Raw genomic sequence first — 24,031 nt, 5'->3', positions numbered from 1 at the left:
TTTGGTCACCTACGCCGACCTAGTTTACATCATTGTAAAGATGGGTTTTTTTACTTTTATAGCTTTGCTTTGCTTTTGGAAAGTCCCCAACCAAAGCTGTGATATTTGGCATTATAATTAAAATCGCAAAAATGAAAATTTGGGTTTTATTTGCGACTATTGTGATATCTTCGTTGTTTGATCACCTATGAGATCCTGCTTTACATCATTAGAAAGGTGATATTTTCTACTTTCATTGTCAGGTTTGGCTTTTGCTATACCCCATACAGAAGCTGAGATATTCGCTTTGGAAAAAACGTTGTCTTTTTATCCACATAAGTTTTTTGCCCATTCCGACCCCTAAATATTATCCGACCATCACCAAAATCAATAGGCTTCTTCCCCTCCGGGACCCCCATCAACATCCAAAATTTCGTAACGATCCGATCAAAATTGCGACCTGTAGCGTGATTACAAGGTTTAGATGGACAGACGGACAGACGGACGGACGGACGGACACACATAGCCAGATCGACTCAGATCTCGAGATATTCATTTTGGTATATATAAGTATTATTTCGATGCGTTACAAACTTTTTGGCCAAAACCAACTTATAATACCCTCCCCACATAGTGGTGTAGGGTATAAAAATTAAAACAGCGCTTCACATACATATAGATAGGATTTTACCAAATTTATAATTTTTAAATCATGCATATATAAAAGACAATTCATTAAAATAGGAAGTGCCCTTTTGACAAATGATCCTTACATACATCTATTAAATATTTTATGCCAATTTATGCCAATATGGATATAGAATATCAAAATATTCTTATTTGAATTTTTAAAAAATATGCAAACTCCGATGCCTAATAACACTATGCAACACTGAAAATGCAAACAACTTCTAGTATGAATTTTTTGAAAGTACACATTTAGACTACAAAAACCCTTATTTCCTCACCTAAACCGGGCATTATTTCGTTTTGTCAATGACCCCACATTAAATAAGTAATAGAAATCGTATGCAAGTGATCGAAATAACAAACAAAAGAATGTATGTATGTACATATAACCTAAACATCTGTTGTTGTTTCATAATGTTCTCCAACATAAACATGTGATCGGTTTAAGTATGGACCAAACGGAGAAACAACAGAGAGAAGTGAATGGTGTTTAATTGTTATAAAGTACAAGTGTATTGTATATTATATGTACTTCTTTATTCTTTTATATACAAATTGTTCTTAAATAAATAAAACTTTTATTTACAATATATCGAAAAATCTTTTAATGGGCAATTAATCACAAAGGTACAGTATAATTCCAATAAAAATACTACTTATTAGAGGCAACCACAACATGTTTCTCCAGCTACCACAACATTTTAAAATATTTCAAAAATTGTATTATTAGAATATGATAGAGGGTTACCATATATTTATAATATATATGTTTCTTTCAAAGTATGGTGGCACGAATCATATTTTTTTTCTGTGTGTAAGTTTTGTATACACGTTTTTTGGACATTTTGGCATATAACAGCCAAATCATTGAGATTTTCGATCCAACTCTAATATATCGCAAAAGCATTGGAACGCTCATTTAGACAGTTTTGGCCTTGAGAAGGTGCAAACTTTTCGCAAAATGTCGATAAATGGCACTGTGCTACAAAAGTTGACCAGAAAAATATTCAAGCGTTTTGATGCAAAATTCTATCGTGTTTTGATCCATGGACAACGAAAATGCCTTTAGTTCGTTTGGGTCACTTCGTTTTATTTTTTAATAACAGTAAAAGTAGTGAAAATCTGGGTTTCTTACATTTTCAAATTTAAACGGGCATATCAATTTTTTTTTAGAACGGGTTTCTATTTATCCTTCTTCCTTTTAAAGAGGTGAATAATATCTTTCGAACAAGTTATTATTTTTTTAAATCGGTTAACAAATGGATAAGTTATACTGGATTAAGTGTAAAAACCCCCATAAAAAACTATAACTGAATTTCTCATCATTTTCAAAAATATAATGTTTTTTTGTTTTGTTCAATATTTATTTCGAAAATTGTGGGAGGAAATTCTGTTATAATATTTTTATGTGGGGTTTCAGACTTAAACCACTATAACTTATCTATTTGTTAACCGATTTAAAAAAAATAGTAACTTGTTCGAATGATATTATTCTCCCCTTTAAAACGAAGAAGGATCAATAGAAACCCATTGTGAAAAAAAAGAAGATATGCCCGTTTAAATTTGAAAATGTAAGAAACCCAGATTTTCACTACTTTTTCCGTAATAAAAAAATAAAACGAAGTAACCCAAACGAATTAAAGGATCCTTGGATCAAAACACGATAGAATTTTGCATCAGAACACTTGAATATTTTTCTGGTCAACTTTTGTAGCACAGTGCCATTTATCGACATTTTCCGAAAAGTTTGCACTTTCTCAAGGCCAAAACTGCCTGAAGGAGCATTCCAATGCTTTTACGATATATAAAAGAGTTCTTAATTGCTGTCTTGGCTACAATTTTTGTCTTTCTGTTGGATCGAAAATCTCAATGGTTTGGCCGTTATATGCCAAAATGCCCAAAAAACGTGTATACAAAACTTAAACTCAAAATAGGGAGGCTCGATTTTCACCGTAGACCTAGTGGTCTAGTGGACTTTTTTGCTCAGTTCTATCCCAGGAATAAGAAACGCGAAGGGCCCATTAAGGTTTTCAAATTCCCCCGGCCTAATGTTTACGTTTCTTTCTTACAGTAAACACATCAGATACGATGAATCTGAAAGAATTTTGTCGATATGTCCATCCATAATGAAGTTATAGCTCTTTAAATATGAACCATATTTCCCAGGTAATCTAAAGCGATAATCATACGAGTATGAAAATTAGACGACAACTAAAATAATGATTTCTGAAAATTTTGTTGATAATATTAAAAGTTTTGGATGGAGATTTGATGGGTGGGCTATAAATATAAAATTTTAGTACAATAAATTGACATCAACTGGACAAGAGCAAAGTACAGCTATCAATAATTAAAAATTTAAATTTGATAAAAAATATAAATTATTAATATTTCGTAGAGTATATCTTTTGATTGCCACCTAGTTGCCACCTTGGCCCTTGATTTCCGTTAATTGGACATCTCTTCCGAAGCGAAATGTGTAAAAACATTCTGCCCATCCCTGCAACCTTCTCAGATATATCGGTTCAGATTTGGATATAGCCCCAATATATATCTTATCCCGATTTTGCTAGAACTCGTTCAATTTTGATCTAGCCTTCAAATTTAATATGTGTTATTTTCTTAGGCCCCTGAGTATATACAACGAAAATCACAAAAATCGGTTCAGATTTGGATATATATCTCATATATATCTTTCCCCGATTTTGCTAAAAATTGTTCAATTTTTGATGAATAGCCTTCAAATTAAAATGGGATGTTTCCGCAGGCTCCTGCTCAGCTTTACCGTTAACCTAGGTTGATGAATCTTTGCAGAAGTACTTATGAGGGCACTGGAATGAAACGTATCAACTATGGTCCATATCGGTTCAGGTTTGAATATAGATTCCATATAGAAATTCGCCCGATGTCACACAATTACGAATAATTACGTCACATTTTCCTAATTTAATCAATATTTCACATACATTGCGTGCTTAGTGCATCGAATACATAAACTCGAGCGAAAATTAAACCACATTTTGTCAAAATCGGTGAAACTGAAAAAGGGTCTAAGAAAACATACCATGTTAAATTTGAATGCTATTTTTCAAAAATTAACCGATTTATAGCAAAATCGGTGAAAGATTTATGTGGAGGCTATATCCAAATCTGTACCGATTTTTGCGAAATCATATCAAAATCGGTAAAACTCAACAGGGGCCTGAGAAAAAATCACATGTTAAATTTGAAAGCTATTCATCAAAAATTGAGCGATTTATAGCAAAATCGGGGAAAGATATATGGAGGCTATATCCAAATCTAAAACGATTTTTGCGAAAATCGGTGAAATTACTCAGGGGCTTAAGAAAGTATCACATATTAAATTTGAAGGCTATTCGATCAAAATTGAGCGAGTTGTATCAAAATTGGGAAAAGATATATATGGGGGCTCTATCCAAATCTGAACCGATATGGACCAAAGTTTAAATTTTTCATTTCTGTGCCCGAAAATCGGTGAAAGTACTCAGGGGCCTGAGCTGTAATTTGCCATTTGAGGTTCTCAGTGGTCATGAAACATCCCCACCAAACATCGTCAACATAGGTCCATGTTTTGGTATAGCCCCCATATAACGGTACCTCCCGATTTTCGGTATTTTGAGAATTTTAGCCACAATTTGTAACCGAACTATCTGCAATTTGACATTTGAGGTTCTCAGTGGTCATGAAACATCTCCACCAAACATCGTCAACATAGGTCCATGTTTTAGTATAGCCCCCATATAACGGTACCTCCCAATTTTCGGTATTTTGAGAATTTTAGCTACAGCTTTTAACCGAAATAGCTGTAATTTGACATTTGAAGTTCTCAGTGGTCATAAAACATCTCCAATTTGACATTTGAGGTTCTCAGTGGTCATGAAACATCTCCACCAAACATCGTCAACATAGGTCCATGTTTTGGTATAGCCCCCATATAACGGTATCTCCCGATTTTCGGTATTTTGAGAATTTTAGCTGCAATTTTTAACCGAACTAGCTGTAATGATCGGTATTTTGAGAATTTTAGCTACAATTTTGTCTATTCAAAAATAATCGTCAATATAGGTCCATGTTTTGGTATATCCCCCCCATATAACTGTACCTCCCGATTTTCGGGAATTTTCAGTGGTCACGAAATTTCTTCACTAAAATTCGTCAACATGGGTCCATTTTTGATGGTCTACATTGTTTTGATGAAACTACCCTCAATTTCACTCTTGAAGTTCCCTGCAGCTATAAAACTTTTCCGCCAAGAAAATTAAAGATAGGTTGACTCTTTGCTATAGCCCCGTACGTGGTACCTTTCACCTAGCTGAACACATTTTTTAGATTAGATTAGATAACACTGTGAAACAAAATGGAGGTGGAAGTCTGGGGCACGGAAAATTCCTCTTGGGGAAGAAAGGCCTTGGTGAGTATATTATGAACCCCGAAGGACAGATCCGCCGTGAGTCGAACTTCCGCGTTACGGCGTGATGAAATTTTTGTTAGAGACCCTGTGGGCCATCAGGAATTAGCGTTATCTCTGCCCCAACATTTGTGTTCACAGTGTAATTTAAGCAATAGTGGGAGGCAATTGTAAAAGACACTAATTATTCCATTTTAATTAATACAATTTTATGGTGGAGGGTATAAAAAGTTCGGCCCGGCCGAACTTAACGACTTTTTACTTGTTACTATTCACTTCGACTTGTAAAATTGCTCCTTTGTTAGTTTTCTGTATATAGATATAATAATTGAATTAACCAGCTATTATATTAGGAAGAATGTGTAACCGTTATCCATTAATTTTAAAAATATAAATCATTTAAAAATCGTTTTTAATATGCTGTTAATATAAAACTTTTTTTGTATAAATTGGCTCACTTTCAGTTTGTATTCTTATATATTAAATTAAATATAAACAATTATTTTTGTCATGTAATAAAGTGGAAAATAATAATTGAATTGTGTACGTGACTCCTCCTTCACGCCAAAATGCTTCTATTATTTTTTTTAGAACAGAATTTTTCTACGAACGGAAACAAACGCAACATTTGTTCTTAATGTTTTAATAAATATGTTATTATTTGTTGGTCAATTCTTCTGCTATGGTCATTGGCCAATTGTATGACACGATAATTACCAAAAAAAATGCTACAATGGAAAGGAAAATGTCATTACCACTAATACTTGCATAAATTGTAACCACCAACACAAAAATGAATTATTAAACAATAAAGCACAAAGAGGCAACAATATATTCAAAATGAAAATTTGAGCTAAACATTTTGGTAGTTTTTATAACATAGAGCATTCATTCATTGGAAATTTAAGTTGTGTTCCAGAAACTGCAAGATAGTACTGTCCAGTACTACTTTCCCAAGTGCTAGAAAAGTGTTTCCGTACTCAAAAAATTAGCAAAACTTTCCAATATAAATTTTTCGGCGTGATAATGAGCTAAAATGCTCAAAATAAATATATATAAAAACGTGGACCTATATTGACAAATTTCTGGGAAAGGTTTTGTAGCCGCAAGGAAGACGAAATACCAAATTTGAGCCATTTCGGTGAGATAATGAGGCTAAAACTTTTATAATACCGAAAATCGCGAAGTACCGTTCCATGGTTCTATATTAAAACTTGGACTTGTTCTGACAAATTTTATATTATATATATACTTTATAGGGTCTCCGACATATATTTTGATGCGATACAAATGGAATGACAAATTTAAAAAATACCGTTAAATGACGCTCTCTTCTTTTATTTTCTACCTAACTAATATGGGTGAGTAGGAACCAGCATCATGTTTGCTTCTCTAAATCGGCTGTAAATTGACATTTAGGGTTCCCAGTGAACAGAAAACTTCTCCACCAAAAACTGTGGGCATATGTCCACGTTTTTAAGTTATATTTTCTAACGAAATTATCTATCACTTAGGGTTCCTACATATGTTTCCACAATTTCCACGAAAGGACAAGGAGTCTCCTTTCATATCAATGAGTGCACGCGCCGATTCATCTTGGCTCAATGATATGGGACCTACTTTTTTTCGCCAAGTCCGAACAGAGTGTCTTACGACACCACTTGTAGGGAAGTGTTTCATGGTTAAAATAGCCAGGAAATGTTAGCCAACATTGATTACGCTCCTCTCATATCAATGAGTGCACGCGCCGATTCATCTTGGCTCAATGATATGGGACCTACTTTTTATCGCCGAGTCCGAACAGAGTGCCTTACGACACCACTTGTAGGGAAGTGTTTCATGGTTAAAATAGCCAGGAAATGTTAGCCAACATTGATTACGCTGAGAGAATTTGCCACTGCCGAAAATTTTAGTGTTCTAGTCAGGGATTGAATTGCAGACCTTACCACTGTATCACATTAGGGCTCCTATTGATCAAAGAACTTCGTCACCACCTCTTGTGGACATACTTTCGTAATAAAAAGAAAACTAATTATTCCATTTTAGTTCAGGATATCTCATGATGGAGGGTATAAAAAGTTTGACCAGACCGAAGTTAATGCTTTCTGACTTGTTTTCTTTTGGAAAAATTCACATTTCCCAAGAAAAGGTACCCAAAAACCAGATCCACGCTTGGGTTCGATTTTCGGTCTAGACAGGTGCAAACATTTTGAAGCGATCTCGTCCGTTAGACACACCGTTCTGCGAAAAACAGTATGGTTTTACAAAAGCTCAAGTCCACAAGAAGCCGTATGATAGGGAGACAGATCTTGCTAAAGAGCTGATTAATACGAGTACATATTATCAGTTACAGTTACCAATGCTCCCAATATATCGTCAGTGCACTACCTGTATCACCATAACAGTCTGGCATTGCACTCTCGGTAAAATTGTCGGACTTCATTCTAATACCTGTACATCTCGGAATTTTAACGATCCCGTTTTTGTTTTTGTTCTACTGTTTTTCTTCTTTTCTTTTGCACATGGCAGCCCACTACATTTAACGGGCGTCAAAGGTGGGTCCTCAAGTGACAACAAGGGAAGTACAATGTCCACTTGAAATGAAAGAGATCCCCAAATAAGTCCTGGACTTTGTAATGTTAAATCCGTGCTGTGTATCTTCCACCCCTTATGTGGCGACTCACGCACCTGTAATTTCGTGTGTACGGAGCATGGTCTACTCAATATATAATCATTGGGTAGACCTTCCTAGTATCAGATGATGATGTAAACTACCTGTCCCGTACATCATATCGACGTTTCGCCGAATAGTGATTTTATTAACGAAGTGGTCATACTATGGCTTTCATTGCGGAGACTTATCCAGCAAACCAACCTCTCCAAAATAATTCCGACTTTGTGATTCTGCTTCCGTTTTCGGTTTCGAAAGTGAGCTGAATTCTGTATTTAAATTATGTATATGGATAGGTTAATACGACTTATGTTTCTGTCGAGACTTCGTTCCGAATCCGGGATGGGAAATCTGAAGTAAATACCTTGGGAAATTTGGAAGGGAAGTTATTGTACTGAGCTAGGTCAAACAGATTTCGGAAGACATTTGTCTAAACATTCTTCTGAAATGGGAGATTCCAATCATCGTAATCTTTATACTTCTTGTGGCCTATTTACAGTGATACAGTGTTTTCCGTGGGCATATGCATCATGCTGTCCGAAAGGCACTGAAAATCCTAAGGTGACAACTAAAATAAAATAACTATCGAAAGAAGAGAGATCAAGTTCGAATATGTCTAGCATAATTCTATAGTATAATGGCATAATTTGTTCGGAGGTTAGTCCTTACTCATTATCCTAACAGGGCATGTGACTCCAAATAAGTACTTATACTATGGCCCCTACAAGTCGACAAGAAGATGAACGAAAAAATTATGTAAATAAGTAAGAACGGCAAATTTCATATAAAATGTTTAATACCCCAAATGCAGACTAAATACAAACATTCAGTCATTTCGGTGGAATATTGAGGCCACAACTTTTCAAATACTGAAAATCGGGAGCTACCTTTCTATGGGGGCTATATGAAGGCGTAGACCTATACCGACAAATTTCTCGTAGAAAGTTTTGTACCCCCAACGAAGACTAAGAACAAATTTAAGCCATTTCGGTGTGATAATGAGGCTAAAACCTCCAAAATACCGAAAATCGGGTGGTACCGTTCTATGGGTGCTATAACAAAAAGTGGACCGATATAGCCCATTTGCAATACCAAACGTCCTAGAAAGAAACTTCTATAACAAATTACAAAGCTCTATCTTAAAAATTTCGGGGTGTATCTTAATTTCAACAGACAGACGGGTGGACGGACATGGTTGTATAGACTTAGAATTTTACCCTGATCAAGAATATACCTACTTTATCTATATCAGGAAAAATGTGTAAAATTGTCTTTTCCTTTTCAAAAAAATCAAAAAAAAATTGTGATACTACATCAATGATTTTTGGTACATAGATTAAGAAAAAAAATCAGCATTCCAAATCTGTTTTCGTTACTAACATTGATCGTTGCGCGCAAAAGATATGACCGTTTTAATTATGATAATTAGAAAAAATTCTAAAAAAATCGCGGCTTAATATAGTTAGCTGTTATATCCTATTTTCGTTAACTGAATTCGTAACCTTTGCGATGATGCAAAAAATAATCGGAAAGTCTCAATGGATTCACGAAAAATCAAATTTGTTAAATAATTTCACGTATTTACAAACATATTTTTGAAACAATAGCGCTCATACTTACAAAAAATATATAAAAAAATTATAACAGCATCCAGACATTTTGAGGAATAAAATGAAACCTAAGTTGTGAAGGTTGGAGCTATAGTATTCATGTTATTTGCAAAAATGCGAAGAAAATATTAGGAAAAAATTAAAATCATATTCTTCTAATTTTATTTTTTTATGGTTTTATAGGAAAAGTTGGAGAAAAAATGTTTGAGTTCTTCGGCATTTTCGTCAAAATTTCACGCAATAATTATGATATTCCGTTGTAACAAACTTTTCGCTTATAGTTTTCCCATTGGATAATATTATTAGAACCTTATATTAAATCAGAAGGAATTCCAATTGTGGCATAACGTTAAAATAATGTTATATTGAATATTATAACATTTGAGATGCATATAAACCGCGTAATTATGAAAATGACATGATGCGCATCCGATTTTCCAATACAGCGAATCAATCCCTCTTATTTGATGTACAGTTTGTCAAATTCTATTTGGCGGCCACGATGTAGCATCTGCTGCATACTAGGGTGCAAAATACTGTAAAATGGTCATAATTTCCGCGAAGTTCATTTACATTTTATGCGCGTCCGATTTCAATAATCACCATTAAAAAATACATCATTCTATGCCGTTTCAATGCGATCCATCAAGAACCGTGGATGTAGCATCGCACTCAATTTTTAGAAAAAATCTATTATATCTCTGGATTTACGAGAGTTTTTAAATATCTGTTTTCGCACAGTTTAAACACGCGTATCGATCTATTTATTTAAGTAGAACTGACACATCCAAAACGCGTTTTAATATGCGATATTTTCAAAATAATTTTTTTGCAAATTTTCGAAATTTGAGGGGTATCATATCCGCCGATCTAGTGGGTGGATTTTTACGCGTCGTGGCTTGTTAGATTCAGAACGTAAAAAAACTAAATTTACGCGGGTTTCCACGGATATCGAATGACGATTGTAAATTTTAAACCAAAAAAATAGGTTTTTGAGAAAAATTTACGCACAAAAATTTCGTGTTTGGGCGCAGGTTACTGTGATCCTGTGCGGGCTACACCCTCATGTTATACATTAAAAAATGCAAAATCGTGAGTACTACAATAAAATCATAACATTTTAGGGAAATCCAGCTGCGCGTCGCGATTAGAGCAAAAATTCAAAAAACCCAATTTTTTAGGTTTCAAAATGTCAGCATCCGTTTGAGGTAGATACAGTGGATATATTAAAAAATCATACATTAGAAACTTCAACTCTGAAGTGTACTCTTTAACTTCTCCTTTGAGCATTAAGCTCTACATTGTGTTGTAAAACCACTAATTGGAAAATAACATAATGAAACTCGTTTAATTCAACGATTTTTTCCGATTTTTTTACATTAGTACGACCACAGCTTCCGCTCAAATTATTATTTTAAGAAACCCCTCGGTGAATCGGGCTAAAACAGTTTATTTTACCGAAATGCGGTCAAAAGTTATGGTATAGTAAAACTGATCGCGAGTTACAATACCCCATACCTCAGTTTCAACATAAGTTAATTTTCTACAAAAAGCTTGATATATATAAAAGAGTAGACTGACTGACTGACTGATTCATCAACGCCCAGACCAAACGGCTGAAGATAGAAACTTGAAATTTTTAGTGTGGGTTGCTGTTGGTGTGTAGGGGTGAGATAAGGCTGGATTTTTCGAAATTCGAACTGGAAGGGTACGAAAAGTACTAAAAGGTACTAAATATGGTACCCTTTGTATTACGCGAACGCGTAGAGCTAGAACTCTGAAATTTGGAATGAAGGTCACTGACGGAGAGTTAGAAAGATGTACCAAAGCGTTTTTGGAAATTCGAACTACAAGGGTACGAAAAGTTCTAAATGGCACTAAATTTAGTACAATTTGGATTTGTGTGAACGGAAAGAGCTGGAATCCTGAAATTTGAAATTAGGGTCAATTGTAGAGAGTAACAAAAAAGGTTTTTGGAAATTCGAACTATAAGTGCACGAAAAGTACTAAATGGTACTAAATTTAGTACAAATTGGATTTGGGTGAACGGATAGAGCTGGAATACAGACATTTGGAATGAGGGTCACTAATGAGGAGTAACACTGAAAGGTTTTTGTAAATTCGAACTATAAGAGTACGAAAAGTACTAAATGGTACTAAATTTAGTACAATTTGGATTGGGGTGCACGGATAGAGCTGGAATCCTGAAATTTGAAATTAGGGTCACTGGTGGAGAGTAACAATGAAAGGTTTTTGGAAATTCGAACTATAAGTGCACGAAAAGTTCTAAATGGTACTAAATTTAGTACAATTTGGATTTGGGTGAACAGATTGAGCTGGAATCCTGAAATTTGTAATGAGGGTCACAGATGGAGAGTAACAAAGAAAGGTTTTTAGAAATTCGAACTATAAGTGAACGAAAAGTACTAAATGGTACTAAATTTAGTACAATTTGGGTGAACGGATAGGGCTGGAATCCTGGAATTTGAAATTAAGGTCACTGATGGAGAGTAAAAAAGAAAGTTTTTTTTTTAATTCGAACTATAAGGAATGAAGTCACTGATCGAGAGTAACAAAGAAAGGTTTTTGCAAATTCGAACTAAAAGTGTACGAAAATACTAAAGGGTACTAAATTTAGTACAATTTGTATTCGGGTGAACGGATAGAGCTGGAATCCTGAAATTTGGAATGAGGGTCACTGATGAAGAGTAAGAAAGACGTACCAAAGGTCGAAAAGTCCTAAATGGTAGTGAGTTTAGTATGATTTGGATTTGGGTGAACGGATAGAGCAGAAATTTGGAATTAAGATTACTGTTGGAAAGTAGAATTGAGATATGGAGGTATTTTTGCAAAATCATACTAATGTGCACGAAGCAGTACTAAATGGTACTAAATTCGATACAATTTGAAATTTTTAGTGTGGGTTGCTGTTGGTGTGTAGGGGTGAGATAAGGCTGGATTTTTCGAAATTCGAACTGGAAGGGTACGAAAAGTACTAAAAGGTACTAAATATGGTACCCTTTGTATTACGCGAACGCGTAGAGCTAGAACTCTGAAATTTGGAATGAAGGTCACTGACGGAGAGTTAGAAAGATGTACCAAAGCGTTTTTGGAAATTCGAACTACAAGGGTACGAAAAGTTCTAAATGGCACTAAATTTAGTACAATTTGGATTTGTGTGAACGGAAAGAGCTGGAATCCTGAAATTTGAAATTAGGGTCAATTGTGGAGAGTAACAAAAAAGGTTTTTGGAAATTCGAACTATAAGTGCACGAAAAGTACTAAATGGTACTAAATTTAGTACAAATTGGATTTGGGTGAACGGATAGAGCTGGAATACAGACATTTGGAATGAGGGTCACTAATGAGGAGTAACACTGAAAGGTTTTTGTAAATTCGAACTATAAGAGTACGAAAAGTACTAAATGGTACTAAATTTAGTACAATTTGGATTGGGGTGCACGGATAGAGCTGGAATCCTGAAATTTGAAATTAGGGTCACTGGTGGAGAGTAACAATGAAAGGTTTTTGGAAATTCGAACTATAAGTGCACGAAAAGTTCTAAATGGTACTAAATTTAGTACAATTTGGATTTGGGTGAACAGATTGAGCTGGAATCCTGAAATTTGTAATGAGGGTCACAGATGGAGAGTAACAAAGAAAGGTTTTTAGAAATTCGAACTATAAGTGAACGAAAAGTACTAAATGGTACTAAATTTAGTACAATTTGGGTGAACGGATAGGGCTGGAATCCTGGAATTTGAAATTAAGGTCACTGATGGAGAGTAAAAAAGAAAGTTTTTTTTTTTAATTCGAACTATAAGTGTACGAAAAGGAATAAATGGTACTAAATTTAGTACAATTTGGGTTTGGGTGAACGAATAGAGCTGGAATCCTGAAATTTGGAATGAGGGTCACTGATGAAGAGTAGTGATGCAAGGTTTTTTGAAAATTCGAACTATTAGGGTACCAAAGGTACTAAATTTAGTACAATTTGGATTTGGGTGAACGGATAGAGCTGGAATCCTGAAATTTGGCATGACTATCACTGATGGATATATATTTGCACGAAAAGTACCAAATGGTACTAAATTTAGTACAATTTGGATTTGGGTGAACGGATAGAGGTGGAATCCAGAAATTTGAAATGAGAGTCACTGATGAAGAGTAAAGATGAAAGGTTTTTGGAAATTCGAACTATTAGGGTGCGAAAGGTACTAAATTTAGTACGATTTGGGTTTCGGTAAACAGATAGAGCTGGAATCTTGAAATTTGGAATGTGTATCACTGATGGAGAGTAACAAAGAATAAGTTTTTGAAAATTCGAATTATAAGTGTACGAAAAGTACTAAAGGGTACTAAATTTAGAACAATTTGTATTTGGGTGAACGGACATAGCTGGAATCCTGAAATTTGGAATGAGGGTCCTTGATAAAGAGTAACAAAAAAGGTTTTTGGAAATTCGAACTATAAGTGTACGAAAAGTACTAAAGGGTACTAAATTTAGTACAATTTGAATCTGGTTAACGGATAGAGCTGGAATCCTGAAATTTTAAATGAGATTCACTGATGAAGAGTAACGATGAGAGGTTTTTGGAAATTCGAACTATAAGGATACGAAAAGTACTAAATGGTACTAAAATTAGTACAATTTGGAATTGGGGTTAAAGGATAGAGCAGGAATCCTGAAATTTGGAATGAAGTCACTGATCGAGAGTAACAAAGAAAGGTTTTTGCAAATTCGAACTAAAAGTGTACGAAAATACTAAAGGGTACTAAATTTAGTACAATTTGTATTCGGGTGAACGGATAGAGCTGGAATCCTGAAATTTGGAATGAGGGTCACTGATGAAGAGTAAGAAAGACGTACCAAAGGTCGAAAAGTCCTAAATGGTAGTGAGTTTAGTATGATTTGGATTTGGGTGAACGGATAGAGCAGAAATTTGGAATTAAGATTACTGTTGGAAAGTAGAATTGAGATATGGAGGTATTTTTGCAAAATCATACTAATGTGCACGAAGCAGTACTAAATGGTACTAAATTCGATACAATTTGTATTTGCGTGAACAGATTACTGTTGGAGTGAAGGATTGCGTTAACCCATTAATGCATGAAGTTCCCTGGCAAATTTTATTCATACTTTTTGTTTTAGAATAATAGTAAGATAAATACAACATTTCAAGAACAACTTTTGCCATTTATACATTATCTTAGGTTTTTCAGACCGTTCGTCATATCGGACGCTATCCACTTGGAACGCTTTGCGTGTGATATATTTTGTTACTGTTCTTAGTTTGGCGTTATTTGTTACATTTGAGATAAGTTCATTTACTTTTTTGACATCATCTTTGGGTTTGATTGAAATAAATCATGTGATATTTTACGTCGTAACGAATATTATCGAGTTTACATTTATTGAAAGCAATGAACTTTAGTATTTTTCTCATTTTTTGTAATAAACAAGCACTATAAACTTAAAATTTGGAGGGAATCACTTCATAACTATAAATTGTGATATGTTGTCAATCATCCCAAACAGTTTTATAAAGTGCATCAGCCAAAATAAAGAATTGGCGTAAGAAATAAAAACGTCCGTTTAAACGGACGCTATGCACTAATGGGTTAACTTTGGAAATTCGTACTTATGGAAAAGTGCTAAATGAAACTACATTGGCTATAATTTGGATTTAGGATTTTATGAATGTAGTTTTTGGAAAGTGTACGAAAATTGGTAAATGGTAGAAAACTTGGTACCTTTTGGTATTTGCTATATGGTACAGAATTTTGTACAATTTGTGATTTTATAAAGGGGTAGAACTGGAATTTTTAAATTTGACATTCGGTATTAGATTAGCAATTGTTGTTTAGTGTGGAGGTAGGGAGGAGGTTTTGAAAATTCGTACTTATTTATACAAAAAGTACTAAATAGTACTATAATTGGTGAATTGCGGTTGGAATATATCTTGAATGTAAGGAAGTAAGTTTTGAAACGTTTAATTATGTGTACGAAAAATTTAGTAACATGCTGATACCAAAATCATTTTGGTATTGTGTAAACGGTTAAAGTGAGAAATACCTGCTATAGGGAAACGAAAAGTACTAAAGCTTGGATTATATAATTTGGACAAAAACTACGAAATGGACAATATTTGTTATGAAGATCACTCTGAAATTTGAGATAAAGTTCGGAGGTTGAAAAATTGTACTGAATATCGTTCTATTGGTTTTATGTTAACGCGAATGCGTTTCTAAATAATGTACTGGAATTATAAAGTCAAACGTGAAGTATATTTCAAAAAAATGTTTTTTGTTTTTTGTGTGTTAATTTGAACACGTGATCCAATGCGAAAATTTTGTTATCTATAAGGTTTTTACCCCCTGACAATAGAAAGGCATAAATTGAAATGCATAAAAAAATACGGTTATATACGGTTGACATACCCGTGCACATTAAGTAAAATTTTTTGTAAAATAGTTTTTTTTTCTAACCTTTCATGCCACAAATTCCGAATTTCGGTTGGAAAATTGATTGAAGTAGACATTTTTTAAATGAAACTTTTATATCCTCTGAGTATTCAAGGTCCAAATTTAAAGAAAATTGGACAATAAAGATTTCTTCTATTTTTAAATACCCTAAGTGGGAGGTACCCTTATATACGAAAACGTGTATTTTTGTGCCCGTTTTGAATGCCGAAAATTAGTTTCGTAGAATTTTCGGCATATGTATGTAGAATTTTCGGGTTATTGGCGAAGCCGCTGAAGCTAGAACCTTGAATTGTTGTGAGGGGGTGATATAGAGTGGGAGGGAATGCTGTGTTAGTGAAGGGGTAAAACCAGAAGTTAAGTCTGAAATTTGCAATATGAGTCGCTGTTGGTGTATGTCTGTGATATGAGGTCGTACTTTTGGTAATTCGAAATAAAAAATATGTTAACTGTGTAGGGGTGCGATACGGCAGATTTTGTTTGGTCTTTGTAACTACAGTGTACAGTACTATAAGGAATTAAATCGATTAAATGTTGGTATTAAAAATATGTTTTAGTACAACAGAATCGCCAGTGTTCACCACTTCCATATTAAATATTGTTCATATATATTTTATTCCATTTCCGCATACGAAGTAGCGGGCATTTGCTAGTACCCTATAAAGGAGAGTATCATTACATTTGTCATTCCGTTTGTAACACATCGAAAGATTCGTCTAGATCAGCATAAAACTCTAAGTAGGTGTAACCAAATCCGTCTATCCGTCCGTCCATCTGTGGAAAACAAGAAAAAGCTCGCAATATTTAAGATAGAGCATTATTATTTGGCGCAGACGTTTATATTACGCCTAGGATGTTTGTTGCTGAACATTGGCTATATTCGTCGACATTTTCATATAGCCGCCATAGAACGGTACCTCCCGATTTTCGGGGTTTTGAAGATTTTAGACGCATACTTAGTCTTCGCTGGGGGTATAAAACTTTTCTCCAGAATTTTGTCGGCATAGGTCCACGTGTTCATATATCCCCCATAGAACCGTACCTCCCGATTTTCGTTATTTTGAAGGTTGTGGCCACAATAATCCACTGAAATGTCTGAAATTTAGTCTTCACTTGGGGTACAAAACTTTCCATATAAAATATGTCGGTATAGGTCCACGCCTTCATATAGCCCCCCTAGAACGTCACCTCACGATTTTCGGTGTTTTGAAGTGTGTGGCATCAATATTCCTCCGAAATGGCTAAAATTTGGTACTTAGTCTTCGTTCGGGGAATACAACTTTCCTTGATAATTTTGTCGGTATACGTCCACGCCTTCATATAGCCCCCATAGAAAATACCTCTCGATTTTCGGTATTTTGCAGGTTGTGGCCTCAATATTCCTCCAAAATGGCTAAAATAAAACTTTCCCCAAGAAATTTGTCGGTACTTATGCACGCCTAGATATAGCCCCCATAGAACAAAAAAAAAAAAAAAACATTGTTCCACAACATCCCATACGGGACAAGGGAGACTTCTCTCATATCAATGAGTGCACCCCGATTCATATTTAGCTCAATGATATGGGACCTACTGTTTATCGCCGAGTCCGAACGGCGTGTCTTAAGACACCACTTGTGGAGAAGTTTTTCAAGGCTGAAATACTCAGGAAATGTCGCCAACATTACTGAGGGGTATTTTGCCACCGTTGAAAAATGTTTGGATGTTGCTTGGCCGGGGAATCGAACCCCCCCCGACCTTCTGCGTGCAAGGCGGGTGTGCATACCATTGCACCACGGTGGCACCCAGCCCCCATAGAACGGTACCTCCCAATTTTCGGTATTTTGAAGGTTGTGACCACAATAATCCATCGAAATGACTGAAATTTGGTATTTAGTCTTCGTTGTAGGTATTAAACTTTCCATAGAACGGTACAACACAATTTTCGATATATTGAAGATTGTGGCCTCAATATTCCACCGAAATATTTGAAATTTGGTATTTAGACTTCGTTGGGGTACAAAACTTTCCACCTGAAATTTTTGGGTATAGGTTAACGACTTCATATTGCCCTTATAGAACGGTACATCCCGAAAATAAATCACCGAAATGGCTGAACTTTGGTATTTAGTCTATTTTGGAGGTAAAATTTTTTCCGACTGAAATTCGTCGGTATAGGTCCACGTTTCGATATAGCTCCCATAGAACGGTACCTCCCGATTTTCGTAATTTTGAAGGTTGTGACGTCAATATCCCACCGAAATGAATGCAATTTGTGATTTAGTCTTTCATGAGGTTATAAAATATTCCAGAAGATAATTATTAGTATAGGTCCATGTCTTCTTATATCCCCCATAGAAGCGTACCTCTTGATTTTCCGTATTTTGAAGGTTTTAACCACATTATCTTACCGAAACATCGGAAGTTTGGTATTTAGTCTTCTTTGAGCCTAAAAACTTTCCGCCAGAATTTTGTCGGTGGAGATCGTCAATTGCTTCTGGCGTTTGCATTTTATAAGCTGCTGATTTTTGACCTGTTTCAAAAATCTCATTTCATGTAAGACTGCTGTTTTAAAATTAAAGTTTTTTATTATAGTAAATAATTTTATAGCAAAGTGTGTTTGTATTTATAGTAATATATCTTAATTATGTTTTAGATCAAAAATATGTAGATTTACTGTTTAATGCTTAGAGATATAATGTGTCAAATTTCAACCCAAAATTCCAAAAAAAGGTTCTGGGCATTAATGGGTTAACGCCGTTCTTACTTATTATTTGTAGAAAATTTGTAAACTCGTGTTCTTATTTTCACCAAACATGTTTCTATTCTAACAGATACCGTATACAATAATTTCCTGAAACTATAGTTGCGAATGAAACAAATATCACACAAATTCACCAGCATGTAAATATTCGTACTCTTATATGTACATATCGCTCATTTACTCAAAGAGTGGCATAACTCAAAACATGTGTTTTCTGAGTTAGCAATTTCTACTTTTTTATGACCTCTATTTTATATTGTGTTAAATGTTCGTGCTGATATCTCTAAAACTCAACGAGTTACAGATCATTTACTAGAAGTGTGGCATAAATCAACAAAACGTTTTTTGAGTTTATATAGCACTATAACAAAATACGATCCAAGTAGTTATTTTATTTATTTGTTTTTTGTAATAACCTTTTTAAGCTGGGAATTAAAATTTACATCGCCACCTTAAAACGCGTTTTTCTTGAAACTCGATTTTTTGAGATGTGTCACTCTTTGAGTAAATGAGCGATATGTATTTCTGTCACACATGTGTTTAGTTTATGTTTTTGTATAATAAATAAATAAACATGAAGCGTAGGTGCAACGTACCATGACTTATTTGTATCAACGGCAGACCGACGTCACCATAACAATTGGGAAATTTCAATGCGAATCCGATGAGAACGATTAAAACTTTTATAAATCTTACGGAAATCATGTTTGTTGTAATCGTTGTTGCTTATTGTTGTTGCTGATGGAAAACAAATGCCTAGAAACACTTTTCTGGTGTTGGTGGTGGCGATATTTACCACAAACATGTACCTACTATTTTTTTTTTTTTTTTTTATTTTATACCCGTCTGTCTGTTCGTCACTTCACTTGTTCACTACCAGTTGGACCTTTAGGTCTTAATAATTATTTCTGACGTCAAAACCAACAAACAATTCCAATTGGCGCAAGTTGTGTTGCTGTAATTCCTGCTGCTTACTAATGGCATTTCCACTTTAGACTGAATGAACTGTCTCTTAGCCTTAAAGTTGTTGTTGTCTGTCGTGTAGGATAAAGTTTTGCATAACTTCATAATTGAAATATTCAAATTGTTCGCAATTGCGAAATACTTTTTGCGAATAACAGCGACACTTTCTTTCTTTACATGGGTGCGGATTTTTTATTGGGATTTTGGATTAAGAAATTTGCATTAAATTCACTATTTTCAAAAAAACTTTTTTTGGTTAGTATTTCTGTTTCTTCTTCTTCTTTTAAAGGATTTGTTGTTTTTTACATTCCAGTTCTTTTTTACATTCCACGCAGTTTGAATTCTTCCGTTTGTTTTCCGTTTTAATTCGATTTTCCAACTCTCTCCGCCAAGTGCTGTTTGAAAACTATTTTCCGTTGTAGTTTGCCTTGATTACCTCCGTCAGGTGGCAGTAGTGGTGTTGGCGGTATTGTTGGTGGTGGTGATAGTCAATCAAAATCCCCCATCCCCTTCAAAATTTCCTCTTAACCCTTAGGTCACACTTATGAGAATTTTAATATTGGGGTAAAATTCCACTCAAGAGAATTCAAACAAATGCGCCGTAATGCTTGTTTTTCGAACTACCGAGAGTTTTATTTAAATATATAGAAATTCATTAAATTTCAATAACAACCTTCATTAGTCTCCCTTACATATTTAAAGGTTAATAATCAAACATTGAGAGAGCGTTTCAATTTGTTTTATGTTTGTTTTACAAGGCTATTGTTGTTGTTGTTACCTTTGTTCATACTCTCATTGTTCTATTTGGAAATTTCACCCGTTTTAGTTTTTTGTTGGGCTGTGTGGTCAGTTACCTGTGGCAACAGTAAGTCAGTCAGGTATGTTTTGCAAATACCCGCTGTGTTCATTCAATACATTTTTGTATATAAAACAAACGGTTCTTTCACACCAATCACCGCCAACTTCACTTTGTTTACTTTTAGTCCACCATTGAAGTGAACTGATTAATTTAATTTCGTTTGGAAACAAAAATCGCTTAAAATCATTTTCATCAATCAAACCTCAGTCGTGAACATACTTTAATCACAGGTGGGTAAATATCGGGAAATGCGTTCATGCACACACATAGGGAAACATACAGTCTGTCGCAGAAGTAAGTATGCAGCCCAGCAATCAAAATGTACCTATCAAGTATAAAAACGCTATGATTTAGTGAAACCAACCAATAAATACATATTCTTATCTTATAAGTGCGCAAATTGTCTTACTCCGGAAAAAATTTTACCGTTGTAAATGAGGCCTTTAGAACAACCATAAAAAACAATCAAAACGATGCGAGAGGAGCACTCAAACTTCAATTTTTGCGAATTTTGTGTGGGAGGTATCCGAAGGAGTGGACCGATACAATCCATATTCCAACCTGATACATGACTGGATGAAATACGATGTTCAAAGTCTGCACCAATCTGAAACACCCTGCTAGAAATATCTTGCGAATTTGTTGGTGCCGTCAGGGTTTCATGGAGCTTTTAGGCCAATATCTCAGGAAGTATGCACTTGCGCAAGAAATGAATTGTACCTTCATGAAGGGAGCTGTAAGGAAAACCTACTGAAAAAATTCAAAACGATCCGAGAGGAGCTTTTAAACTTCACTTTATCCGAATTTTGTGTGGGAGGTACCAACAAATAAATACATATTCTTATCTTATAGGTTCGCAAATTGTCTTACTCCGGAAAAAATTGTACCGTTGTAAATGAGGCCTCTAGAACAACCATAAAAAACAATAAAAACGATGCGAGCATCAACCTTCAATTTTTGCGAATTTTGTGTGGGAGGTACCCGAAGGAGTGGACCGATACAATCCATATTCCAACCTGATACATGACTGGATGAAATTATACGATGTGCAAAGTCTGCACCAATCTTAAACACCCTGCTAGAAATGTCTTGCGAATTTGTTGGTGCCGTCAGGGTTTCATGGAGCTTTTAGGCCAATATCTCAGGAAGTATGCACTTGCGCAAGAAATGAATTGTACCGTCGTGAAGGGAGCCGTAAGCAAAACCTACTAAAAAAAATTCAAAAGATCCGAGAGGAGCTCTTAAACTTCACTTTATCCGAATTTTGTGTGGTAGGTATCCGAAGGAGTGGACCGATATAGTCCATATTCGAACCCGATCTATATCTAGAAGGAATAATACGATGTGGAATGTTTGGGCCAAATCGAGTGCTCCCTTTCCCTTCGAGAGTTATCGTTCACAACATTTTACAGCAAAATTTTGAACTTCTGTGGGGGAAGTACCCGAAGGAGTGGACCGATATTGTTCATATTCATCCAAAAATGATGCTACAGCATCTTCTGGTCAAATACAAAATCGCTTAGATTTCAAAATTAGCAAAAGAACGATTCAGCAAAAAAAAAACCTTTCATATCGACAAAAAATGGAAAATCCAATGGAGGACTGTGCTGTTTTCTGATGAATCTACGTTTAATTTAAAGGATTCGGATAGCATAAGGCGTAAATCAAATGGACCATGGTTCATATGAACATAATGGAATTATGGTTCGATTCAAGTATCGTGATATTGCCTTATGCTGAAGAAGAGATGCCACTTAGATGGACATATATCGAAAGTGGTTGAGGAGTGATTCCAAAAAAAACTCGACAGAGCAAACATTATCAAGACATTGCGCAGTGGTGGCATTTACATGGAAAGGGGTGACAAAAATATTTTTAGATAATATATCGAACTGAAATTTTTATCAAGGTGTCATAATGACCTAAAAATACCATAACAAAAATATTGGAGTCCTAGGTCCAAGTTTACGTGTAGTTCCCGCATAACGAATCATCCTGAATTGAAGTATTTTACTGTTACAATCACATTGTTCAGTCGAATTTGATGTAATCCGGTATTAGGAGCACTTATTGCATAATAAAGCTCCCCGCGAAAAATTGTCAATGTTGGTCCATGGTAATCCGAGTTTTTTCAAAACTTTGGTGCATTTGGTCCGTCCAAAATTACAAAAAAATTGTTTTAAATAAAAATTTCACGGGGAATCAAATGAGACCACAATTATAATGATCGGGATAATAGTTTTGATGTTATAGCCAAATTACGCACATATTTGGGTAACAAAAAATAAATTTTGATTTGAAAAAATAGTTTTCACATGCATTCTAGAGTTGAAAGTATTGGAAACAATCTAAAGGAGTACTTCTTTTATTTTTCTTGAAACTCCCAAGAAAATGTCACATAGAAGATTTTTAGAAAATTGTTCACACAAAATTTTCGTATTTGGATACAGAATTCTGTGAAGCTGTGTAGGCTACATTCACGATACATATATCAAATTAGTCAAAATCGCGAGTTCTACAATCCTATATATAAATTTTTGAAAAACCTATTTGCGGAACGATATTATAAGAAAAATTCAAAAAATACTTAAATATATGATATGATCCTTGTTTAGTTGGCTTCTACTTTTACTTTAACAGGAAAATAGTGAAAAGTGTGGTTTAGTCACAAATCGAGAGAAAACAAAAAAAGACACGTTGGCTTCAATCAATTTGTATCCATTACACTATGCAACACTGAAAATGCAAACAATTTCTAGTATGCATTTTTTGAAAGTACATATTTAGACAACAAAAACCCTAGTAGGGTTTTGTCCTGTCAGATCCAGTTCGGATTTTGTGGCCTCATCCAAACCGGGCTAAATCTACACTTTTTGCATTTATCAGGCCTTTATCTCAGAAACGAATAGAAATTTGGCCTTGCTGTCTTTAGCAATATTGTAGCCCTAAACTAGTAGAACGTATCTTTTGAAAAAACCACATAAGAAAAATTGAAAAATGTACTGTAACAACTGCATAGAGACATTTTACAACAATGACATGTTCTGAAGAGTTGTGTATTACATTCCAGGGAATATTTTTCCGTAAGAAAATATTCAGAAAAAAATAACGGTTTTGGAGATACGGGTCGAAATGTATAAAAATTGTGGGATTTTTGCATATATTTTGAAATTTGAGGCAATAAATGTAGTTTTTCGAGTTCATTATTTCTCCAAAAATTTTATTCTTGTCCTTATCTATAAATTTGCTTCAGAGGTCAGAAGAAGATCCGCATTGGTTTCAGAGATATAGCCCCGAATTTCTTTAAAAACTCAGTATTTACCCATGTTTAGATGGGGCCATAAAATCCGAGCTGGATCTGACACAACAAAACCCAACTAGGGTTTGTTGTCGTTTGGGTCTGTACTTACTTACTTACTTACTTAGCTGGCCCATTACAGAACATTTGTTCTATAGGCCGAACTAAGAAGAGATCTCCATTCCTCTCTATTTGTTGCTTTGCTCTCTGGAATACCGCGCCTTGTCATCTCATCATCCACTTGTTTGCGCCATCTATTCCTTGGCCTGCCAATTCTGCGTGCACCGCCATGTGGCATGTATTCAT

At 34.8% G+C, this 24,031-nt stretch overlaps 1 protein-coding gene across 1 annotated transcript in view; it reads right to left on the bottom strand.

The window, feature by feature from the left end:
* LOC141388736 (uncharacterized) overlaps positions 1-19,976 on the bottom strand; it is a 48,684-nt gene extending 28,708 nt beyond the window's left edge. The window contains exon 1 of the mRNA XM_073958936.1: positions 19,202-19,976. Coding sequence (XP_073815037.1) covers positions 19,202-19,310 — 109 coding nt within the window. The 5' untranslated portion in view covers positions 19,311-19,976. The remainder of the gene's footprint in view (positions 1-19,201) is intronic.
* Positions 19,977-24,031: the final 4,055 nt, after the last annotated feature.

This window comes from Musca autumnalis, unplaced genomic scaffold (genome assembly GCF_047663935.1).
Source record: "Musca autumnalis isolate F117 unplaced genomic scaffold, ASM4766393v1 scaffold_1, whole genome shotgun sequence".
In the NCBI taxonomy this organism is placed as follows: domain Eukaryota; kingdom Metazoa; phylum Arthropoda; class Insecta; order Diptera; family Muscidae; genus Musca; species Musca autumnalis.
Note: the sequence above shows the minus strand (reverse complement) of the source record. Positions and strands in the feature narration are given on the sequence as shown.